This window comes from Physeter macrocephalus, chromosome 16, assembly GCF_002837175.3.
Source record: "Physeter macrocephalus isolate SW-GA chromosome 16, ASM283717v5, whole genome shotgun sequence".
Classification (NCBI taxonomy): domain Eukaryota; kingdom Metazoa; phylum Chordata; class Mammalia; order Artiodactyla; family Physeteridae; genus Physeter; species Physeter macrocephalus.
The window spans coordinates 66,318,363-66,344,333 of NC_041229.1; the positions used below are offsets into that span (position 1 = coordinate 66,318,363).

Genomic DNA, 25,971 nt, shown 5'->3' on the forward strand with positions numbered 1-25,971 from the left:
TGCATCGGCAGGCAGACGCGCAACCACTGCGCCACCAGGGAAGCCCGAGAAACTGACATTTGAGAGGCCCAAATAACAAGAGGGAACTAGATAAGGGCAAAGATTTGGGGGAAGAACATTTTAGGGAAAGGGAATAACAAGCTAAAGTCTCTGTAGCAGAGGTAAACTTGATGTATATTAAAAGCTTCAATAAAAGCAGAGTGGCTGGGTCACTGGTGTAAGACGAAGAGGATAGATGAGATGAACAAGGCAGACAGGGCTGGATTACATTGGGTTTTATAGGCCATGGCAAGGAATATGGATTTTATGTTGAGTGAGATGGGAACTCTTTGAAAGTTTCAACTAAGAGAAAGACATAATCTGATTTTTTTTTTTTTTTTTTTTTTTTTTTTGCGGTACACGGGCCTCTAACTGTTGTGGCCTCTCCCGTTGCGGAGCACAGGCTCCGGACGTGCAGGCTCAGCAGCCATGGCTCACGGGCCTAGCCGCTCCGCGGCATGTGGGATCTTCCCGGACTGGGGCACGAACCCGTGTCCCCTGCATGGGCAGGCAGACTCTCAACCACTGCGCCACCAGGGAAGCCCTGATATAGTTTTAAAAGATCATTCTGGATGCTGTGTGGAGTAGAAATTGTTGGGGGATAAAGTAGAAATCAGGAGCCAGGAGTTAGGAGACAAATGCAGTAGTCCAGGCAAGAAAAGATGGTGATTGGAATGAGATGGGCAGCAGTAGATATAAAGAGAAGTGGTTGGATTGGGATATATTTCAGAGGAGGAAGCAACAGCACATAGTAATGAATTGAATGTAAGATGAAGAGTCTCAAGTTTTTGGCTTGATAGACTGAGAATGGTGTAATCTGTTGAGGTGGGGAGAACTGACAGAGCAAATGTTGCAGGAGCTATAGGTGAGGGAGACTTGGAAATCAAATGTTTTATTTAGGTCAAGTTAAATCTGAGATATTTTGAGTTATCGAAAAAGTAGATGGATATATGAATTTGGAGCCCATGGGAGAAGTCAGGGCTGGAGACATAAAATCTATATATAAAATAAACAAACACATAAATATCTAATATCAGTAACTTTATTTACTAGGAAGAGTAGCCATACATCCCTGTTTGTTCATTTATTTATTAATCAATTCATGCATGCATATACTTATTCCACAAATGTTTATTGTATACCTACCAACATATCAGGCTCTAGTACAGTCATGCCAATGGCATCTAAAGAGAAGAGTGTGCAGCCAGAGAAGGTAGGTCATGGGAAGAAAATACTCAAACTTTTAAAAATATTGATTTTTATCTAAAAACAGAAAAGTGTCTTTCAAATATTTAATATATAGATCGACACTGCCATCTCACTACTAATGAGTGAAAAGTGTGAGTTAGGCATCGTGGAGAATAATTTGGAGATTTCTTCATTTTCTTTGTTTTAATATTTTGTGATTTCTTCCAGTTTATGTGTGCTGGGTTAAGTAGATTTACCAATTACATTATTATTTCATTAAATTAACCCCAACGAAAATGGAAGTAGCTAAAAAAGATTTCTGGAAAGAAAACATGAGTTGGAGATAATAAAGCAGGCCTAAGCAAAAAGATGACGATAGAGATGACACATCTGCTGCTAGCATGAGCGCTACAGAAGCCATCTTATTAACTAGTGGGCATGACATTTTGAAATCAGAGATTTGGAAATATTTCCATTATGTGATTTTGATGCAAAATGACGGATGTGTGCTAACCAAGGCTGGGACTACAGTGAGGCAAGTGAGGCATTCACCTCGCGCACGAAATTTAAGGGGATGCCCAAAACTCAGCAATCAAGATAAATATCTAAATGCAATATTTTAAAAAGTCAAAATTAATGCAAAAACCTATGATAAACAAAATATCAAAATTTTAAATAAAGACAAGATCAGTACTCTAAAAAAAACCTTATACATGTACACTAAAACTTGAAGACAGAACTTTGCAACTTGTTAAAAGAAATCTTCCAGGCAATGCATTCCAAAGAGTTTTGAAAATATATAACAATGCAACTTCTTCTGGCTGACATCAGGGAAGATAGAAAGTTACTAGCTGAATTTCAACAAAAACTTTTCATGGTTGGTGGACGGAGGTGGTAAAAATGGATACTTGCATTAGAAGAGCAGCCAAAGATGTACTTCTTCCATTGGGATCTAAATATCTTCGTGAGTTATCTTTTTCAGCTTATGACAGCCGTTAAAACAAAGTACAGAAATAACCTGAATGTTGAATCACACATTTTTAATAACCGTTTCATAAAGTATTACAGATTTTTAAAACCACTGAAACCTAGTCAATCATATTGCTTTCACTAAATATTTTTAGCAAGAATAACAAGGATTTTAAAAAAGACAATATAGAAAATAACTCTTACAGTTACTTTAAATGTTTATTTCATCTTCATCCTTTTTACGCTTTAAACATGCTTTATGTCATACACGACAGGAACACAACAGGACGTGTATATAACTTACATCAGTATACAGACTATTTTTTTGTAATAGGGAAGTGCAATCAAAAAAAGTTTGGAGAGCACAGGTACAGGTAGTTAATGCCGTGGGTGTTAGGAACGTGGCAGGATTATATTATCTCAGCGTGCTGTAGAATCGCGGTGCCACGGAAGTCTTCACGGACACTGCACCAGGTTTTCATAAACGGAGGTTTGAGGAATGAGCAGGATTTGGAAAAATAACTATTGCAAAATTTGTTGCCTATAAAACAGAGCACAGTGCTTACTGCCAGAGGAGATTAAAGTACTCTAAAAACGCTTTTAAAAGAAGATCCTAGGTCCAAACTGCAGCCCTGCTCTCTGAAGCTATCTCAGCCCCAGACTTGAACCTGTCGGAGAAGGAAGTTCCCTGAAATGGCCCAGGAGAGTGCCGCTCTGAAGGAGGGGGACTGGAGGGAGAGTGATACCACTTTTCCGAGCCATGGGCTGTCCCCTCTCCTAGCAGGAGGCCAGCCGTGAGGTCCCTTGAGCCGTGCCCTCGGGAGGATGGGGAGAGGGGAAAATAAAACGCAGTCCTTTCTGGCTGGGACCGTGTCTGAGTGCAGAGGCCGGGGGTGGGGGGGGGGAGGTCTGTGAAGAGGGGATGAGTCCAGGTGCTTTTCTAACGGGGAGGGAGAGCAGTGTTGGTAGCAGGGCCAGAGGAGCGGCTTTAGGCTCGAGTCTCTTCCTGGTGGACAGGGAGTCCGAAGAGCCCAGGAAGGCATGGAGGACCCTAAGGCCTGGTCCTTTCCCTGACGGCAGAGGGAGTCCCGAGATGGACAGTCCAGAAACCCCCTCCGAAAAGCATTTTCTTGGCCGCTCAACTAATTTTATACATCCCGAGGCTAAGAGCTGAGGTAATTAGATGCGAGCGACAGCTGTCTCGGCACCTTGGGCGCCAGGCACCTGGCTTGGAGCCCGACGGCCCGAATTCTCGCGAGAACGGTAGCCGCCATTTTTCCATTGATTGCAGCGGGCTGGGGGAGGGGCCGACGACGAAGGCGGCTGCGGCGGCGACGACGGCGGAGCCTTGGGTCGGTGTCTGCGCGCTGGTGTCTGAGGCCCAGGCTGAGGCCTCCTCGGTAGCCCGAGCGCAGGCGGTGGAGAGGATGACGGCCGCTGCCGTTTTCTCCTGAGCTAGAGCCGCCGCTACCCTCCCCCTCCCCCGGCAGGGCGGAGAGGAGCGGCCGGAGTCTGAGCTATGGTGCCCGGCGAGGAGAACCAACTGGTCCCGAAGGAGGTGAGGGGCCAACGGAGGAGGCTAGGCCCGAGGCCTGCGGCCGCTCTAGGCAGCGCAAGCCGGGGCGAGGGGCCGGCTGCGGGCCCAGCTGGTGGGCCGGCCCGCCTGTGGGGGAAGGAGGTGTTGGGGGTTCATGGTGGGTGCGGCGAGCAATTGGGAGACCCGACTGGGTCTAGGGGGCCGGGGAGCGGAGACCTCTCCCCTTGGGTTTGTGGGGCTGGACAAATAAAGGAGCGGACTGGAAGGAATCGGGTCCTGCTTTGGGGGAGAAGGTGGCTCCTCAAGTAGTTATTTAACACGTTGAGCCAAGGTAGAGAGGTGATTTCAAAGAAAACATTCTGCAACACTGGCTGACGGGCACGACAGGGTGACGGTGCTGCTTCTGGTTTTGACAGTGGCAGTGTATAGCTTTCAGGGCTTGTGAAATCTACACCCAACTTGAGCTTTGTGGGAGGGCAGTTAACTGCTACGACTTTTTTCAACAACTGTTTCTTACTTGGTAGTACTATGGGCCTGCCTAAATGGGGCCTCCCAATGATCGATGAAAAGTAGTAAATGTGACTTTCACGTAAAGGTAAGAGATAGCGAAGCATTACCATATGGAGAGCTGAATTACTTTTTGTAGTTGGGTTGTGTACGCCAGTTTGGGTGACTTCTTAAATTCTTAAAAGCAAGTGATATGAGAAGGCTTGACTTCTTGGCTTCTCTTGAATAGTAGGAGAGGATTAATGGTAGAATCCAGCACTGGCCAGGGAATTTCAATATATTAATAGTATCTCTGTTGGCTTTATAAATATCTTCAGGGTATCCAAACGTGTATTTTTAACTGGTTTATCATCGGGCGAATGCTTTGGATTTTTAGTTCTCATATACCTTAAATAGAGGCAAGTGTCCGTTGAAATTAGCTATGTTGGATCTTGATATTTTTGAGTGATGTTCTTAAAAATTCTTAATTCTTTTTTTTTTTTTTTTTTTTGCCTTTTTTGGTTGCTTTGTAGTAATTTGTTGCTACTTGACCAAGCTCCGACACTGCAAAAGTGTTATTGGAGTTGTGTATGTATGATATGAATATTTTCCCAACATTATCAGATGATTGTTTTGCAAGGACAGTTTTTTTTTAAAACTAAGTTATCATGTGTCAGTATTTATTCATCAAGCACCACCAACTCTGCAAAGCAGATAAACAGATGAATTAATCAGAATTCTTGCCGTGGGAGCTTTTAAGGCTACTAAGGAAGGTAACACTAGTATTCATTGAACTCCAAGTAAGGACTAGGTACTTTTCTACAAAGGTAACTCTCATGCAGGGATGGAAGTGATAGGTGCTATGAGAGATATAAAAATGAATTTTCTTTTAGAGCTACATAGTGCTGGTTTTCATTCCTATGAAAAGCAAAGTTAGTCCTTTATTTTATTTTTAAAAATTAATTAATTAATTTATGGCTGCATTGGGTCAGGCTTTCTCTAGTTGTGGTGAGCGGGGGCTACTCTTGTGGTGCGCAGGCTTCTCATTGTGGTGGCTTCTCTTGTGGAGCATGGGCTCTAGGCGCGCAGGCTCAGTAGTTGTGGCTCACGGGCTCTAGAGCGCAGGCTCAGTAGTTGTGGTGCACGGGCTTAGTTGCTCTGCGGCATGTGGGATCTTCCAGGACCAGTGCTCGAACCCATGTCCCCTGCATTGGCAGGCGGATTCTTAACCACCGTGCCTCCCCTTTCTTAATTTTTTGACCATTAGAAAATATAATATAGGTGGAACTTTGCTTTAAGAAAGCCCAATATTAGGTTTATTTCCCTAATAATTTGATTTATAGAAAACATGATATAAATAAACACTTTCACAGGAATATACCTGCAAAGCTGCTTTTACCTTTTGGATTTTAAAGATTAAATGCCTCTCCTTTAAGACTAACTCCCTTACCTGAGGCTTCAAACTCATCCCGACTTCCAACATTTTTTTTTTTCCTTACTCTTTCTGGACCACATGCCTTTATTTTTTGTTCCCTAGACTCATCGTCAGTCTTTTCTTTTTCCCTGACTCCTTTTTTGATTCCTGGAAACATGTACAGTACTCTCAAATCTCAAAAGTCTGTCACTTTTTTAGCTAGCTAAGTAATTCATTCTTTTTTGATGGCCATACTTCTCTTCTTGAATTCTTCTTGCCTGCTTCTCTTCCTTGAATTTTCTTTTGCATTTGATACTTTTAAAAAAATTCCTTGATTTTAGTAATACTGTACTTTGGGGCCTTTTTCCCCCTGCCTGTTTGTCCTGTCTGACTACTCATTTAGTCAATGTCTTTCTCTTTTTCTCTGTGTCCTTAATTATCACTTTCCTCTCATCTTTGTCATCCCCTGTCTGGTCTTTTTAAGTAGGAGTAGAATTATATAGTGCTAAAGCTGAGAGAACACATAGTGATCATTTAGTAACTTATACCCCTTCACTTCTATAGATGAGGAAATGAGGGCCAGAAGACTGAAAGTGACTTGTTCAGGGTCACATAATGAGTAAATAAATGACAGAGCTAGGACTAGAACTCACACCCCCTTGATTATACTTGATTATACTCTGTCTTACACATCCCTTCATGAAACCTAGAGGCTCCGTAAAAGTAGTTTGTAACTCTCTTAAGTCCATTTACTATGTGAAAATAAATTACAGAATTTTAAAATGTCTTACTTCTGTTCTAATGGCTTATTACCAACAATTTGGCAGGCTTTTTTTTTTTTAGAGAACCTCTGACACTTACTAGATTTAGATATTGGTTAAATGTGTACATCCATGTGTGTGCAGTTGTTGAACGAATAATATGTTATTCTGGTCCCTGAAGCTCAAGGACAAATGTACCTTAGAGGACTGCTGAAGAAGACAGCTTAGTGTCATGCAGGGCTTGGCAAACTAGTCCCCTGGGCCAAATTCAGCCCACAGCCTGTTTTGTTTGGCCCATGAGTTAAGAATGATTTTTACATTTTCAAATTGTTGAAAAAAAATCAAAATAATAAAAATAATCTGTGACACATGGAAGTATATGAAATTTAGATTTCAGTATTCATAAATAAAGTTTTATTGGAACACATTGATGCCCATTTATTTACTGTTATCTATGGCTGTAGCAGAGTTGAGTAGTTGATACAGATGCTGTATGCAGGATAAATTTGAAACTATTTAGCTTGGTGTTCAATGCCTAGTACACTTTGATTCTGGCCACAGTCTGCCCTTTCAGCTTATCTCTTCTTCCTCAAAACAAGTTTTTAATGCAGCCAAACAGGTTTTTCTCTAACTTGCGTTTCACTTCTATTTGTGCTGCCTCTTCTTTCCTACTTCTGCCCACTGATTCAGAACATTCATACACATCTTTCCCTCAGTACCTCATATCTCATTTATTCTAAAAAGCCTTTTCTGACCGTTTAACCTTAAGGATTTCTCCTTCTTAGAAGACTTTTATATATGAATAGAATTCATTTGGCAATTAATAAATAGTGCTTTGTGACATCTATTATGGTCTCAGACTGTATCTTATTATTATTCATTATGGATTTCTTGACAGCAGAGATCTTTGTGTGTGTGTGTGTCTCTTTCTCTCTTTTTTTTTTTTTGGTATGTATTATAGGTCTAAGACAGTGTCCTTTCTGAAGGACACTGATCTTCAGTAATATTCATTGATGTGGTTACAGGGTTGCAAGGAAACTTAGAGTTCTAACCAGTTTCCCCTGCTTGGATATTTTCCACAACATCCGTGGCACACTGTTTTCCAGCCTTTGCTTGAATACCTTCATGACATCTCTGGTAACATCTTTGTCTTAGAAGAGATCTGTTGTTTTAAGTTTTTGAGTTGAGAGAAGTCTAGATCTCTGTAGCTGCCATCTTTTGATAGTTGCCTCTGAACAACAGAGAAATCTTAAATCATTTTGCATAAGACAACTTTTTCTCATTGTTGAAGAGGGGGGAGGGGAGGAGGACTGAGCATCCTCAGTTCTTTGTTTCTCAGTTGCTTTCTTTTAGACATAATCCAGTGTTTTTAATATTTCTCCTGATTGTTGTACCCAGAGGAAAGCAAAGTGAGTGTGGTCTGTTCTTTGTGGTAAACAACAAAGCATTTCACCTCACTTTTTCACTCTACTATATGTCTTTGAATTGTTTTATATTGATGTTGACTTTGAGATCTCTTTTAACGTCATTCCACTTTCATTTATTGCATTTTTTTTTATTATTCTGTTTCCTTTTAAGGATTTGTGACATTAATATTTGTTGTGTACTCACTGTACATTACTGTACGCTGCCATATAGGGAATATTTAGAAAAAATTATTTTTTCTTCAAGTATTTTATAGTATAATTAAGGATAAAAGGTACATATTACTAATAGTTTTAAAATAATACTTTCACTGCAATACTTAAAGTGGAGTCCAAGGAGTATATAAATGTAGAAAGGATAGAAAAATGAAAGAAAAGGAATATGTAGTTCCATATCTCAGTGGATTTTTTTGTGCCTCTCTTTTCCATATATTAAACACTACTTCTATCTGGAACTAATGATGATAATAATAACCAAAATTTATTGAGCATTTATTATATGTCATATACTATGGTATGTGCTTTGTGTGTATTAACTCATTTGAACTTCACAATGACCTCATAACTATATCAGGGCCCTTGATATTGAGAGCCCTCAAAACATTAAAACAACTTGTTTTGCATCTCTATTGTCTGTTTTTTAAAAAAAAATAAATTCAATTAATAAATATTATGGAACATGTCAAATGAGTATTCTTTTAATTTGTATGGCTTCAACCTTTGATTGTAATTTACACATTTATATCTATAGCCCTGACCTCTCTTCTAGTTTCGGATTTCCGCCTGCATACTGGATATCTCTACTTGGTTGTACTCCAGGACCTACAGATTAAATATGTGTAATATCAACCTCATTTCTCTTTCCTCTCTTCTCATGTCCTCCTCCCAGCATAGTTCTTTCTTTGTATTCTCTTGTTCAGTTAGTGTCATCATCATCTGTTTATTTGCTTAAGTTGGAACATTTTTTTGACTCCTCCTTTTTCCTTTTTTTCATACATAGTTAAATCATCACTTGATAAATATCTCTTGTATCCTTACCTTTCTCTTCGTGGCTCTGCCTCCATTTTCTCATTCAAATGTAGCCCTTTTAAATGGTCTGTGTTTTTCTAGGCTCTTTTGTTTTGTAACCGTCCTCACCACAACAGCCATTACTGTCTAAAACACATGACATTATGACTTACCTGTTTTTAATGACTTACCTGTTTATAATTATTACCCTTTGATTGCAAATTGAATACTAGGTGATATTAATAAACACTATGCACCAGACACTGTGCTAAACAATTTACACACTTACTTAATATCTATAAGGCCCTTTAAGGCATCTCTTATCTTTCATTATGTATTTTATAGATAGATAGAAAGTAAGGCTTAAAGAGTAAGTAACTTGGGCTTCCCTGGTGGTGCAGTGCTTAAGAATCCGCCTGCCAATGCAGGGGACACGGGTTCGAGCCCTGGTCCAGGAAGATTCTACATGCCGTGGAGCAACTTAGCCCATGTGCCACAACTACTAAGCCTGTGCTCTAGAGCCCACATGCCACAACTACTGAGCCCACGTGCCACAACTACTGAAGCCCGTGCGCCTGGAGCCTGTGCTCCACAACAAGAGAAGCCACCGCAGTGAGAAGCCTGTGCACCGCAACGAAGAGTAGCCCCTGCTTGCCACAACTAGAGAAAGCCCACGCACAGCAATGAAGACGCAACGCAGCCAAAAAAAAAAAAAAAGAGTAAGTAACTTATTCAAAGTTGTATAGCTGTTTGTTTCTAAGTCATTGTGGCCTTAACCAGGAGGAAAGTCCTTCATAATGTAGCCTCAATTGATTTGTTTTTTAAAATTAATTTTTGTCAAAGTTACACATGCACATATTGAAAAGAGTTGAATAACTCTGCTCTGCAGATTCTCCCTTCCCTTCATTTTGGGCTCTCCAGAGGCAACCACTTGCTACTCATTCTTTTGATATTTATCTCCGTATTTCAAAATAGTATGCCTGTGGTTTTCCCTCGTGATTTTTTCAGTTGAATGGATTGTCTACGGACTTCCCACAATGGAAGATTCGGTTTACCACTATCCCCAAACACAGACACACTTCTCAATTCTGCCCAATCCTTCCAATATTGTTATATTGCAAGTTGTTTGGATACCTAGGTTTCAAAGTTTATATCAATGTGACTGTATTCATAGTTGAGCCTTAAATAAATTCAATTAATAAATATTATGGAACATGTCAAATGAGTATTCTTTTAATTTGTATGGCTTCAACCTTTGATTGTAATTTACACATTTATATCTATAGCCCTGACCTCTCTTCTAGTTTCGGATTTCCGCCTGCATACTGGATATCTCTACTTGGTTGTACTCCAGGACCTACAGATTAAATATGTGTAATATCAACCTCATTTCTCTTTCCTCTCTTCTCATGTCCTCCTCCCAGCATAGTTCTTTCTTTGTATTCTCTTGTTCAGTTAGTGTCATCATCATCTGTTTATTTGCTTAAGTTGGAACATTTTTTTGACTCCTCCTTTTTCCTTTTTTTCATACATAGTTAAATCATCACTTGATAAATATCTCTTGTATCCTTACCTTTCTCTTCGTGGCTCTGCCTCCATTTTCTCATTCAAATGTAGCCCTTTTAAATGGTCTGTGTTTTTCTAGGCTCTTTTGTTTTGTAACCGTCCTCACCACAACAGCCATTACTGTCTAAAACACATGACATTATGACTTACCTGTTTTTAATGACTTACCTGTTTATAATTATTACCCTTTGATTGCAAATTGAATACTAGGTGATATTAATAAACACTATGCACCAGACACTGTGCTAAACAATTTACACACTTACTTAATATCTATAAGGCCCTTTAAGGCATCTCTTATCTTTCATTATGTATTTTATAGATAGATAGAAAGTAAGGCTTAAAGAGTAAGTAACTTGGGCTTCCCTGGTGGTGCAGTGCTTAAGAATCCGCCTGCCAATGCAGGGGACACGGGTTCGAGCCCTGGTCCAGGAAGATTCTACATGCCGTGGAGCAACTTAGCCCATGTGCCACAACTACTAAGCCTGTGCTCTAGAGCCCACATGCCACAACTACTGAGCCCACGTGCCACAACTACTGAAGCCCGTGCGCCTGGAGCCTGTGCTCCACAACAAGAGAAGCCACCGCAGTGAGAAGCCTGTGCACCGCAACGAAGAGTAGCCCCTGCTTGCCACAACTAGAGAAAGCCCACGCACAGCTATGAAGACGCAACGCAGCCAAAAAAAAAAAAAAAGAGTAAGTAACTTATTCAAAGTTGTATAGCTGTTTGTTTCTAAGTCATTGTGGCCTTAACCAGGAGGAAAGTCCTTCATAATGTAGCCTCAATTGATTTGTTTTTTAAAATTAATTTTTGTCAAAGTTACACATGCACATATTGAAAAGAGTTGAATAACTCTGCTCTGCAGATTCTCCCTTCCCTTCATTTTGGGCTCTCCAGAGGCAACCACTTGCTACTCATTCTTTTGATATTTATCTCCGTATTTCAAAATAGTATGCCTGTGGTTTTCCCTCGTGATTTTTTCAGTTGAATGGATTGTCTACGGACTTCCCACAATGGAAGATTCGGTTTACCACTATCCCCAAACACAGACACACTTCTCAATTCTGCCCAATCCTTCCAATATTGTTATATTGCAAGTTGTTTGGATACCTAGGTTTCAAAGTTTATATCAATGTGACTGTATTCATAGTTGAGCCTTGCAGTTTATTGTGTTGGTTTTCCCTTCCTGTACAGCATTTTGTTTTCCATGAGTTAATATTTTCTAAAAATTTGCTTTTGCTTTGTTTTCTATGTATTTAATCATTAATTTAACCAAGTGGTTCTCAGCTGGGGGCAACCCAGAGGATATTGGCTATATTGGGTAGGTGAGGTAGGGCAGGAGTGTGCTACTGATATCTAGCGAGCAGAAGCCAGCTATGCTGCCAAGCATCATCCTGCACTGCACTGGACCGCCTCCCACAACAAAGAATTATGTGGTCCAAAATGTCAATAAAAACTCTGATTTAGTTTATGAGTCTTCTCCTTATTATGTTCAAACTACCAATTTTTTTTTTTTTTTTTTTTTTTTTTGTGGTACGTGGGCCTCTCACTGTTGTGGCCTCTCCCATCGCGGAGCACAGGCTCCGGACGCGCAGGCCCAGCGGCCATGGCTCACGGGCCCAGCCGCTCCGCGGCATGTGGGATCCTCCCAGAACGGGGCGCGAACCCGGTTCCCCTGCATCGGCAGGCGGACGCGCAACCACTGCGCCACCAGGGAGGCCCCCAAACTACCAATTTTTTGATGAATTTCCTTGAATTGCAGCTGCTGTCTTAGATTTGCCTTTACAATCATCTTAGTAGTTTCCATCAGGTCTCTCTTGATTGGAGCTCCTGGTTCTGTATCTGATGTCTTCATCTTTCTTTGTGTTCTCGTTTTGGAGGACCACTTTCAATAGCTTTCTGGATGGGCTATAGTTTTTTCAAGACTTCACATGTCTGAAAATGTTTCTACCCTCTTGCTTTATAGATAGTTTGGCTGGGCAGAGAATTCTCAGTCAGAAATAATTTTCTCTCAGAATTTTGAATACATTGCTCCATTGCCATATTGTTTTCAGTGTTGCTGTTGAAACATCAGGTGCCTAGATTTTTTTTAAAATTAATTAATTTATTTTTGGCTGCGCTGGGTCTTCGTTGCTGTGTGCTGGCTTTCTCTGGTTGCCGCGAGCAGGGCCTGCTCTTCGTTGCGGTGTGCGGGCTTCTCATTGCTATGGCTTCTCTCTGCCTTGGCTTCTCTCATTGCAGAACACGGGCTCTAGGTGCGTGGGCTTCAGTAGTTGCAGCACGTGGGTTCAGTAGTTGTGACGCACAGGCTTAGTTGCTCCGTGGCATGTGGGATCTTCCCGGACCAGGGATCGAACCCGTGTCTCCTGCATTGGCAGGCAGATTCTTAACCACTGCACTACCAGGGAAGTCCCTGCCTAGAAGATTTTGAATCTTATTTTTTCTCTCTGGAAGCTTGGAGAACCTTTTCCCCTAGAGTTCTGAAATTCCTGTATTATGTGTACAGGTCTGTTTTTCTCCACTTCTGCGGGGTTCAGGGTAGTCTTATTCAATCTGAAATTTGTTTAATCTGTTCTGGGAAATTTCCTTAAGTCATTTATTTTGTTTCTTCCCCTTCGTTTTCTCTCTTGAATTCCTATTATTTAGGTATTGGGTCTACTGTCTTGGTTTCTCTAATTTTCTTCTGTGTTTACATCTATTTTCCATTTCTTTTCCTTTTTCCTCTGCTTTCTGGGAGATTTTTCTCATTTTTATCTTCTAATTCTTCTACTAAGGTTTTATTTCTGCTATCATGTTTATAATTTCCAAGTACTCCTTTTTTTTCTGAAAAAGTTTTAATATATCCTGATATATCCTGTTTTTGATACCCTATTTTTGTTTTATGGATGCAGTGTCTTATCTCTCTTAGGGAATTATTGATACTTTTCTTCTCTGCATATTCTCTCATTTCTCCAAATTTCCTTTTTCTGTTTGTTTGCTTTGGGGTTTGTCTTTCATATTAGATGCTTTTTTTAGATGTCTGGTATTCCTTGGAACTCAATGCTTATTTAGAAGAGGGGCCTTAAAAAGCTGAATGAAAACTCTGCCAGTGGGTAATTATGGTTTTCCCTGTACTTTGGATATGTGTGGATAATTTCCTTGTAGACTCCCAGTGACATGTTTTTCTCTTGTGCTGAATTGATTTCCCAGAAAAGATTTCTGATCTTTTGCTTGGAGAGAACAAGCTTGGAAGCTGAGTAGGAAACGGGGTTGTGGGTTTCATCATAAAGTACATGAATACCCTTTCATTTAATTCTCCAGTTTTCAATGTGGCAGCCCTCAAATTTGATTGCACCTGGCATCCTCTAGTCCAGAGATACCTTGTTTTATGCTCTCCTGAGATTGCTTAGTCTTTTGCCAGGAAGGGTCAAAGAGTAAAAGAGAGAGGATCTGGGAGTTCTGACTGCTTCTTAAGCAGACTTTAATCTCTTATTCTAGCTTGGACTTCACTCTTGCTTCCAGAGTATCTGAAACTGCTAGTTCCTGAGCCTTTTCGGGTTTTTTTCCCTTTTTTCTTTTTAATTTTTTATAGAAAGCTTGAAAAAAGAATACACAGAGTTCCCATATACCTGTCACCAAGCTTCTCCTCATGGTAACATATTTTATAACCATAGAACACTTATCAAAAGTATGAAATTAACTTTAGTACAATACTATTAACTATACTACAGAATTTATTCAGATTTGACCAGTTTTCCACTAATGTTTCTTTTTATTCCAAGATCCAAATTCAGAGTCCCACATTGAATTTTGTTGTCATGTCTCCTTAGTTTCCTCTTATCTGTGACAATTTCTCAGACTTTTCTTCTCTTTCATGACCTTGACATTTTGAACAGCACTAGTCATTTTTGCAGAATCACCCTCAATTTGGGTTTGTCTGATATTTTCTCATGATTAGATTGAGGTTATTAAAGAGAAGGCTATCACAGAAGTGATATGTCCTTCTCTGCACATCATTTGGCGGGGAGGTGGGGGGACATGATGCTGATGTGTCCTACTGTGATGTTAACCTTTGATCACTTGGTTCAGGTGATTCTGCTAGGTTTCTCCACTGTAAAGTTACTATTTTCCTCTTTAATAATTACTAACTACTTTGAGACCATGCAGATATCCTGTTTCTGCTTAAACTTCTGCCCACTAGTTTTAGCATCCATTTATAGATCTTGTTACTGTTGCATTCTAATAGTGATTTTCTGTTTCCCTCATTATTTCTACATTTATTAATAGGAATTCTTTTGTGAGGAAGAGTTGTCCCTTCTCCCACATTTATTTACTTAATTATTTATTTATGTCAGTATAGACTTTAAGATATTTATTTTATTCTTTCAATTATAACCCCAAACTATTGTTCTTTATTTTGTTGCTCAAATTGTTCCAGTCTTGGCCAGGGGGAGCTCTTTCTGGTTGGCATCTGTGCTCATCCTTGCCTTTTGAGCACTTCCGTACTTTGTGGCACCACATAATGCTTCAACCCATCTTATACTTGCCCTGTCCCAACCCTGCAATCAACCACTTCTCCAGAGAGTTTAGGGGTCTTTCTGTATAATTGTAAATGTGGCATGTGCTATAAGCCAGGTGTCTTTGTTTTTCATCTAGGCTAATGTAGGTTTCAGCCTTCTCAGGTGTAATAGTCACTACCACTTGTTCTGCTTTCTAGCTTCTAAAATTGTGTTTCTGGTTTCCTATGGATTTATGCTCTTTAAAAAATTTCTTTATTCTTGTTTCAGAGAGATTTGGGGAAGCTTTTGAGCTAAATGCTTGTATTCAATCTGTCCTCTTTGACCAGAAATTCTTAATGTTTTTGTTATCTCCTGCCCCAAGCCAATTTTGTTTTAGCCACATTCAACCACATTAGTTGCTGTTCCCTGATGTGCTGTATGCTTTCGTGTGTCACTTGCCCTGAGTGAATAATATGAAATATTTTTTAATATCTGCTTTTTAGGGAGTTTTAAATGGGTGAACTTTGATTTTACATGAAAACTATTTAAGTACTTTCTTAAGTACATTTTTAGGATTCTTGCCTCTTATTTTCCATTTTTTGGATTAGTCACATAAATGTTTTCTGTCTTAGTGCCAAATATTGTAAATTTTTTGCCAAAATGGAGGGGAGAGGCTTAGTGCATTTCCAGAGTACTAGCATACCATCACCATCATAGCCCAAGTTGAAAGATAAGATTATATTGAAAATAGGGGGTTGTGTAGCACAGGGAACTCTGCCCAATATCATGTAACAACCTAAATGGGAAAAGAATTTGAAAAAGAATAGATACATGTATATGTATAACTGAATCACTTTGCTGTACACCTGAAACTATCACAACGTTGTTAATCAACTGTACTCCAATATAAAATAAAAAGTTAAAAAATAAAATAAAATAAAATAAAAAGTCAATGCCAAAAAAAAAGAAAAATAAAATAGGGGATTGTGAAAAACATAGGATTAAATATACATTCAAATACCTATTGTAAATTTAGGTTCCAGAAAACATCGACTTTAAAAACTTGATTCGGGGGCTTCCCTGGTGGCGCAGTGGTTGAGAGTCCACCTGCCGATGCAGGGGACATGGGTTCGTGCCCCGGTCCGGGAAGATCCCACATGCCGCGGAGCGGCTGGGCCTGTGAGCCATGGCTGCTGAGCCTGCGCGTCCGGAGCCTGTGCTCCGCAACGGGAGAGGCCACAACAGTGAGAGGCCCGCGTACCGCCAAAAAAAAAAACAACTTGATTCATTGGTATTAAGGACCTTATTCAGTTCAGGCAACACGATAGGTGTCATGATATTCAGAGGCATATTCTTTTATGAGGCCTATTACGGATTTTAAAGTGTTCGGTCCAGGTATTGGTGCTTAGAATCTAATTTTGTACAAACATTCTCCACTGTAAAAAAAACTCTTTGACAAAATAATTGTGACTAGCAGCAATGGCAAATGATTGGCAAAAATGATGTGCTCTTTCACATCAAGATTCTTAAAGAATGTATTTTTCCTGAGCCTGCTTTTCTGTCAGTATAATGGAAGAAGGGATGGATATAGGTGTAGTGTAAGTGAACAGATGTCTCCTCTCTGCTCTACTGAATACTTCTGTTTATTTTGTCTCAAGGTGTGGGAGCAATAGTAATTGCCCTATTCTTTTGTTTAATGGGACTAAACTGAACCAAGCATACCTAAAGTAGCCATGGACAGGAACATTTTCATTGACATAAAACTGTTGCTGCAATCCACTGTCGAGAGTGTTGAGAGATTACTGTTTTTATGAAATTTACTGAGATATATGTCTTGAATTTGTTTTTTGTCATTGTTTGTTTTGTTTGTTTGTTTTTGGCCATGCTGCACCAATTGCAGGATCTTAGTTCCCCCACCAGGGATAGAAAGCAGGCCCTGGCAGTGGGAACACTAAGTCCTAACCACTGGACTGCCAGGGAATTCCCAATATATTTATTTATTTGTTTGTTTGTTTGTTTTGGCCATGCCATGCAGCTGTATTGAATTTTTTATGTTTTTAAAAAGCAAGCTTTTAAAATCCTACCCAACCAGCAAAATCTAGCCCTTCTTACTACTGTAAGAAACCTTTCCTGATTCTCTTCTTTCAACCTGATAGCATTTTTCTAACCCTGAAATCCCATAACATTGTAGCTTTTGACATTTGAAAAATTATAAGTTAATACCTTTATTATTTGTGTTAATACCTTTATTAGAAGCTCTTCAAAGTCAGGACACAACAGTCAGAGTGCCTGGGTTCAAGTACCGGTTTTGTGACCTTGGGCAAGTTATTTAACCTACCATTACCTAAGTTAAATGAGGATACTAGTAACTACCTCCTAGGGTTGTTGGGAACAGTTAATGAGTTAATACATACAAAGTGTCTTCCACTTAATAAGCACTCTTATAAATGTTATCTGTCATAATAAGTGTTACTACCTTCATTACTGTTATTACCTTCATCCTGTATTCTCCCTAGGGGCCAGCATAATGTACTGTACATTGTTGTTGTCCAATATGTATTGATTAAATAAAAATGAAGTCATATTTTAGTTATTAAATATGCTTAGTTGTTTGAAGTCAGGGATCTGATATGACCTGTCAGCATAAATCCTAAATGATTGTTAGATTTGACAGGTTCTTTTATATTATCAAGTAAGACCTGTTTTTACTACTTTTTGATAGTTGAAACATGTGACAAAGTACAAATGAAACTTTTTAGTCTAATGAGATCCTAAGAAAAATCGGTTTAGTATATATAGATATTTGTTGAAATAACTTACTAGATTAACAAGTTATTTGTTTATAAGTTTCAGTGTGAAATGTTATTTTAAAGCAGGATTCATGTTAAGAATAGTTTGTTTCCTGGAGAACTTTATGTGTTTGATAATTCTGATTTTCAAAAACTCTAGAGTATAACCAGTTGACATGGATAGAAGAACCAATTAACCTGTCTATTTTTGTTAGTTGTATTACTGATTGTGCTTTAGAGTTGATGCTGTGTAATTGACTGCTATAAGACTTGCAGAGTCATTCAAATATTAGCAGAAATATAGTGGCTTTCCAGTAGAGAAAAATTAAGGGCTAAGTGACATAATTAAGAAAAAAGATCTGGAATTTAAATCTTTCTGTATACAGTGAGTCCAGTACTTTTGGTTTAGCTTTAGGAAAACCATGAACCTCATTTATCACCTAAGTGAAATTTTCTAATATAACCAAAGCATTGTAGTTTGACTATAAATACCTTTCTTGTTTCAAATGATATTACCTATTTTTATTTCATCATAAATACGCTTTAATTATTCTTAATGTAGATTTCCATAGCTCTGGGTGGTGTCGAATTCATTCAGTTAAGCATTGAGTTAGTAGCTGCCAAGAACCAGAGAATCAAAGATGAATAAGGAATGTGACCTAGTTCTAGATGCTAGTCTAGTCTGGGAGACAAAAATTTGTAATGAGGCAAATGCATAATTTGGAAATAAAGTGGGACCATAGAGGAGGGAGCTACCAGCTTTATCTAGGGGATCCTGTGAGAATGTAACACTTAAATTAGGTCACAAAGGATGACTTGACTGCCAAGTAAAGAAGGAAGTAAGAGCTTTTAGTTAGGAGAAATGGCATTTAAAACACACAAGTCTGTAATGCATTTTAAAAGTGGCAGAAAGTTTGGGGTAAATGCATGGGGTGCCTGGGGTTGAGTGAGAGAAGATAGTTCTGGCAGATTGTGTTTTAAAATTCTGAAGGCTTTGTATACCTAAAAGGAATTTAGGTTTTTATTGTGCAGACATTAGTGGGCACGAAATGTTTTTTTGGCAGAAAACGTTAACAGATTTGTTTATAATTGTTACAAACAAATTCAGTGAAACTTGTTCGCTGAAACATTGTTTACTTGCATGAATGTTTTATATCGCTGCATTAATATTAAACATTTACACACAGACGAAAATGGGGCAAGGTGGAATTTGCTGTAATACCTATTCTCTCACCTGCTTTTTTTTTTTCATTTGCAGTCATATAATTAGGTACTTTTTTCTGTTTGTTCTTTTAAGAATAAAATGTTTCCCTTCATAATGCATCTTAAGTGCATTCTCCACATTTGAGTCATCCTGGCAGGATATCCTTTGGCATAATTGTTACATATTTGATATGGATAACACACAGGTAGGTATCTTCAAATAGGCTAACTAGATAGGCCTCATTTGCCTCCAGAAATGTGCCAGTAGTTGCACTTTGGTAGTGTAGATCTGGTTTGAAGTCCTGAACACTTGCAAGTGAGAAGTTCAGTGTACTTCAGGGACAGCCGCAGTATGAGGCTTGTAAAAATGTGGTTTCTTCACCTTTTCAGTATAAGACATATTCTTGTGAGTGACTTTTGTAGCTGGTTGCTTTCTTGAGTGCTTTACCACTGGCTGTTTACAGGCATTTGTCTTGGTAGGAGCCATAGTATAGAGAACTCCCTGTTTATTACCCCCCTTCTTTTCGGCAGCTCAACAGGCTAGAAGTGGCACTGGTTCTAGAGTGGTGACTGTTGGCTGCTGCAGCAGCAGCAGCAGCAACTGAGAACACCACAAGGAGTGTTAATAGGGGATTAATGAAATCTTCCCAAGGATTTCCCCAGTGCTCCAAATTCAATTGACTTTAATATTTTACTGAGAGGAGCTCTTGATTACAACCCCAGTTCCGGGTTGCATTAGAAAGTAGAATTTTTGTATGGCTTACCTGGTAAAAGATACGTATTGCTTTAGTAAATGTATCAATACATAAACTATCTATGAATTCATATACATTTCTTCCATTTTATAGATATAAAATGTCTACCTTTTTATGTGTTTAGGTATTTTAATTTTGTTTCCTTTAATTTTACGTACACCAAGTTGTATAATTTATTACTTTATTTATAGCACTTGTGGTAATGAAAGGGAATTGGTGAAAAAGTAGATACCTAACAATGAAGTCTCTTATTAAGAGACATCTAAGGGATTTCCCTGGTGGCCCAGAGGTTAAGACTTTGCTTTCCAGTGCAGGGGGTGCTGGTTCAGTCCTTGATTGGGGAGCTAAGATCGCACATGCCTCGTGGCCAAAAAACCAAAGCATAAAAACAGAAGCAATATTGTAACAAATTCAGTAAAGACTTTAAAAATGGTCCATATCAAAAAAAAAAGACATCTAAGAAATATTACTGCTTTAATTTTGACATCTTAAATTCACGTCTTGAAATATTTATTTACTATTACATTATTTACCATTAACATAACACAAATATGATTTTTTAAATTCTAAGAAAAATAGACAGTGATGCAGAAAATATTTCTACAATTCAGTAATATGATTTAACACTGGAAGGGAGGTAGTAGTTAGGTATTACAGCTCCTTCATTTATAGGGGAGGAAAACATGAAGGCTGTAAAAACCCCATAACTTACTTAATGTCTCAGGTAGTGGAAGAGCTAGAATGAGACTTTTTTGAAAAAGTCAAGTTTACTGAGGTATAATTTATATACAGTAAAATTTGCTCCTTTAAGGAATACAGTTTTATGAATTTTGACAAACTTATACAGTTGTATAACCACCACCACAGTCAAGATATAGAACATCTCCATCACCTTAAAAAAGTTTTCTCATGCCTCTTATAATCAACCCCACCTCCCACCTCTAGGCTCTGCAACCACTGATCTGTTTTCTGCCCTCATGTTTTGCCTTTTCCTCATATAACTGGAATTCAAATAGTATGTAGCATTTTGAGTCTGGCTTTCATCTAGCATAAAACTACGATGTTTATCTATGTTATCTCTTGTATCACTAGGCTTCCTTTCTATTGTCCAGTGTCACAATTTGTTTATCCATTCATTAACTGATGGACATTTGAGTTATTTCCAAGTTTTGGTGATTCTGAATAAGCTGCTACAAATATCTGTGTACAGCTTTTTTTTTGGTAGACATATGTTTTCATATGGTAAGTGCGTGTTTAACTTCGTAAGAAACTGCCAAACTCTTTTCTGAAATGGCTGTACCATTTTGCATTCCATTGAGCAATGTACGCACATTCCAATCGCTCTGCCTCCATGTTGGTACTTGGCAATGTCAATATTTTTCAGTTTAGTTTTTTAATCATTTCTAGTTAGTGTGTAGGGATATCTCTGTAGTTTGAATTTGCATTTCTTAATGACTAGTGATGTAGTGTATCTTTTCATGTACTTGAAGTTTTTTATTAAGCCTGATTTTTTTTTTTTTTTTTTTTTTTTTTTTTTTTTGTGGTACGTGGGCCTCTCACTGTTGTGGCCTCTCCCATTGCGGAGCACAGGCTGCGGACGCGCAGGCTCAGCGGCCATGGCTCACGGGCCCAGCCGCTCTGCGGCATGTGGGATCTTCCCGGATTGGGGCACGAGCCCGTGTCCCCTGCATCGGCAGGCGGATTCTCAACCACCACGCCACCAGGGAAGCCCAAGCCTGATTTTTTAAAATGATATTTTATTTGAATATTACATATTTAAAGTTTTGCTAGTACTGATAGGAGAGAGAGAAGTAAAAAGAGTACCTGTTCTCAAGGAGTTGATGATTTACATAGAGAAAACTGGTAATTGTGTTAAAGAGTATGGCTGTAATTTTGACAGGCTTCTTGAGAAAAGGGTTTATATATTAGCTATCTGGTGGAGAGGATAATGGTTTGGGAATCAGAAAATGCATTGGTTTGACTTTGCGTTGCTTATCCTTTCTGGGCCTTTCTTTTTTTTCTTCTTTCTTCATCTGAAATGAGGGAGTTGGACTAGATAAGGTATAAGATTTGTCTCTAAATTATAAATCTACATAAACTTTTTAGTAGTAGTTTTTTGCTTCTTTTTCAGTAGTAGGTTGTTTTTTTTTTTAAATAAATTTATTTATTTTTGGCTGCACTGGGTCTTTGTCACTGCGTGTGGGCTTTCTCTAGTTGCGGCAAGCGGGGGCTACTCTTCATTGCAGTGCATGAGCTTCTCATTGCTGTGGCTTCTCTTGTTGCAGAGCACGGGCTCTAGGTGCACCGGCTTCAGTAGTTGTGGCACTTAGTTAGGCTCAGTAGCTGTGGCTCGCGGGCTCTAGAGCGCAGGCTCAGTAGTTGTGGCACACGGGCTTAGTTGCTCCGTGGTACATGGGATCTTCCTGGAACAGGGCTCGAACCCGTGTCCCCTGCATTGGCAGGCGGATTCCTAACCACTGTGCCAACCAGGGAAGCCCCTCAGTAGTAGGTTTTTAAATTTTGTAAGAAGGCTGTGTGATCAAAAAACAAAGATCTTTGCAGATCTTTCCTGTCTGATGAAATTTCTATACCCAAAAAAGATCATCTTCTGAAATTTTAAATAATATAAATTATAATGTAAATATTATAGTTGAGAATTATATATTTCTTTCTTTAACACTTTTAAAAAAAATTAATTTATTTATTTTTGGCTGCATTGGGTATTCGTTGCTGCACACGGGCTTTCTCTAGTTGTGGCAAGCGGGGGCTTTGTTGAGGTGTGCAGGCTTCAGTAGCTGTGTCTCTTGGGCTCTACAGCGCAGGCTCAGTAGTTGAGGCTCACGGGCTTAGCTGCTCCGCAGCATGTGGGATCTTTCTGGACCAGGGCTTGAACCCATGTCCCCTGCATTGGCAGGAAGATTCTTAACCACTGCGCCACCAGGGAAGTCTGAGAATTGTATATTTCTTAAGTCTGTTATAAGGATGGTAGCTGACAGTTCTATGATAATACATTTTGTATGATACTATATTATTATTACCATTTATGGAGCATTTTTAAGATGTTCTCTCTTGATCTTCAGAAAAACTCTTTGTGAACCATGAGAGTCAGAGATAAGTGACTTGCATCGGATTACACGGCTAACAGAAAAGTAGCCACCTTGACCTAAGGGTTCTAGCCTAGATCCTTTGCCTCTGCACTACATTGCTCTTTGCACTGTAGACCATTCCAGTAGGAAATAAAATCTTTAAATTGTTTTAAATAACCTTAACATTTTTTTCATTTGTATAATTTCATGTTCAGGGTATTATAAAATTTATTATCCATGCTTCTAAATAAAAAGCATGATAACACATAACATAAAAATCTACTTTGATTTAGTAATGCAGTAGAACATTCAAGACTTGTAAACAAGTCATTTGTATCACAAGCTGAGTCAGTGCTTGTCAAGAACAGCCTACTCACAAAAGGAAACTTAGCTGTAATCAAAAATAAAGATAACAGGAATAGTAAAGGATATATTATATACCCTCCTGAGAGTAGTTTGTTTAGTTTCTAAGTATAGATGCCTAAACAGTGGGTTACCCATTAACAGTAGTAGAACAACTAGTTAAAAGGAGTATGGCAAAAGTGGGAATGGGGTTAGGATAGAAATGAGAGGAAAAATACTATTATAATTTTAATGACACAAATATTTTCAACATTATGAAGTCATCAGAATGCTTGTATTTCTTAGGAGATCTGTGCTCATATGTGACCTTAGGCAGGTCACTTCAGGTTTCATAATTTGTTGTTCATCTGTAAAATAAGGAGCTTGATCTGATGTCCAAAGGTTCATCCATCTTTAAATATATGTATTATAGTTCTTTGTCGTGTGTGATGAGTCATCTGATTGATTGCTTCTTAACTATCAAGTGAAATATGTTGATCTTAGTTAAATAGATTGTAAACTACTCTTTTAAAGTGCTGAAACTTTACATTGTTACTTTTCTACTAATCAATCGAATGAGTACTTAATGTAATCTGTTACAAGAAAAAATGTTACAGAGTTTTCGTTATTTAGTTTTCTGATTATATTATGGGGGTTCTGGGAGCTTGATTTATGGGTATTTTAGAAGGAAGTGGAATGCAGGAGTCTGAGGGACACCTTAATACTAGAGCACAAAGGCAGGTATGAAACTATGTATTTTTACAAAATTTTAAAAACAAATGTTATATGTTGACAGGCAGTTGATGTTATCATGTTCCATATTAGTTTAAGTTCAGAAAATCCATTCCATGATATATTAAATAAGTACCTGTTAATATTGCAAGTTAGTTTATCACAGAATTTGTATTTAACTAAAATAGTAAAGTAGAATGTACTTACAATTTTTTTATGCCTTGAACTAAGCTTTTAGAATAGGTACAAAGTCATCTTTTAGAAAATTCCTATATGAAGATTTGAATGTGAAGAAACTCAATATATATGAAGAAAGCAGGTTAAACCAGGAAGTGATTATTATCAAACGTGCTTTAAATAGTAAAAGCCCTTGCAGTAAAAAAAATTTCAAAATTTAAAATCATTTTGGAAACTTTTCAGAGTTTCCAAAATCAATTCAATTTTAAAATTTAGTTAGAAGTTTTAAGAGCACACTGTGCTTCCAAAAGCATCAGCTATATTATGAATTATTTTCCTGAATGAATATATTTTGTTTAGAGAATTCCCTAAAGGACCTTCGACTTTCTGCTTCTGTGGTTTGTTTTTGGTAGTTAAGATTTTAAAGTACCCGTTTTTATTTCTTAGCTAAGTAGAATCACACATAAGAATCTGCTTATGTTTCTTCCTACACAGTTGTTGTGGTCTTTATTCATGTTCATATTGTATCTTTATGATTTTCTGAAGTATTTACGTACTCCTGACTAATCTCCTCAATTCCTTGGACATCTTTGTTTGTTTGTTTTGAGTATATTAAGAAGAGCTAAATTCTGTTTCTTAAAAAACGGATACAAACCTTAAATATGTGAAAGAATTTTTTAAATTAGAGATTTGAGTTTAAAATGAAATATTATGAAAAGCTATGGTTAAGAAGACTGAGCCATTTGGGGGACATTATAGAGGATGCTAGTGAGAATGGACTTAACGTGGATACTAAGAAAGTTTTGAATTTTTGTTAGTAAAATGTCATTTGTATCACTTTCTGATTGTAATGATTAATAGAGATGTTTTATTATAAAGGCTTGACTGTTTAGGAATGCTAAACAGAAATGGGAATGGGAAATGTGACGTATTTAAATGATATACTATTAAAAGTTTCAGAATACCTACATATACATTCTTAGTCATTTGATTACTTTCCATTCTATACAGTAATCTCTTTAATGTTAACTTTTGAATGGAACAAGTCATCTATTTATTTTGATGTTTAAATTATTCCATATTTGGCCAGTGAGAGCCTTTTCAACTGGTTCCTGTGTCCTCTTGACATATCCCACCAATGTTGGAGGATGTCCTTACTTTCTGGCAGTGCAGGGCATTCCAAACTGTGTATTTTCCTAGCCCTAACACTAACATCAGCCATTTCTACAAAGGCCTATGGATCCTTTTTGTGGAGAATGGTATTCAGAAACCAAGATCTGGGCATTAGATGTGTTTATTGCTACAGGGATGTCATTGCTTCTAGGTACTCTCAGTGGAAGGAGGTAGAAAATATGCACAGACATGTATATAAACATGAAATCTATTTTTATTTCTATATCTGTTTCTCTCTAAATGTAAGTATATATACAGTCAAATCATCTGTTAAGTCCTTAATTCATAGGCAAAAAATTTTTTTTGGTTTATAAGAAAAAAGGGAAATTTATTTCATGCTTATACATGTATTTATATATATCCATAATATATTTTATGCATATTATGTGTCTGTAATACAGAACCATTGGAAACCCAATTTGCAGACAGTTTTGCTGCTTCCACAAATTTTGGTTGTAAGTTCTCTATTTAATTTTTTTTAAAAAATAAATTTATTTATTTATTTTTGGCTGCGTTGGGTCTTTGTTGCTGCATGTAGGCTTTCTCTGGTTGCCGTGCGCGGGCTTCTCATTGCAGTGGCTTCTCTTGTTGCAGAGCACGGACTCTAGGTGCGTGGGCTTCAGTAGTTGTGGCTTGCGGGCTCTAGAGCACAGGCTCAGTAGTTGTGGCGCACGGGCTTTGTTGCTCTGCAGCACGTGGGATCTTCCCGGACCAGGGCTCAAACCCATGTCCCCTGCATTGGCAGGCAGGTCCTTAAGCACTGCGCCACCAGGGAAGCCCTGCTGTGCTAGTCTTGTCATTTGTTTTCTGTAGACTCATCATTCTGTTTGCTGTACACACTAG

General features: G+C 38.4%; 1 protein-coding gene across 2 annotated transcripts in view; it reads left to right on the forward strand.

The window, feature by feature from the left end:
* The first annotated feature begins 3,499 nt into the window (after positions 1-3,499).
* USP47 (ubiquitin specific peptidase 47) overlaps positions 3,500-25,971 on the forward strand; it is a 128,347-nt gene continuing 105,875 nt past the window's right edge. The window contains exon 1 of one of the 2 annotated variants that reach the window (XM_007102650.4): positions 3,500-3,754. In XM_007102650.4, coding sequence (XP_007102712.1) covers positions 3,716-3,754 — 39 coding nt within the window. In that variant the 5' untranslated portion in view covers positions 3,500-3,715. The remainder of the gene's footprint in view (positions 3,755-25,971) is intronic. The other variant, XM_007102651.4, reaches the window with a different exon arrangement.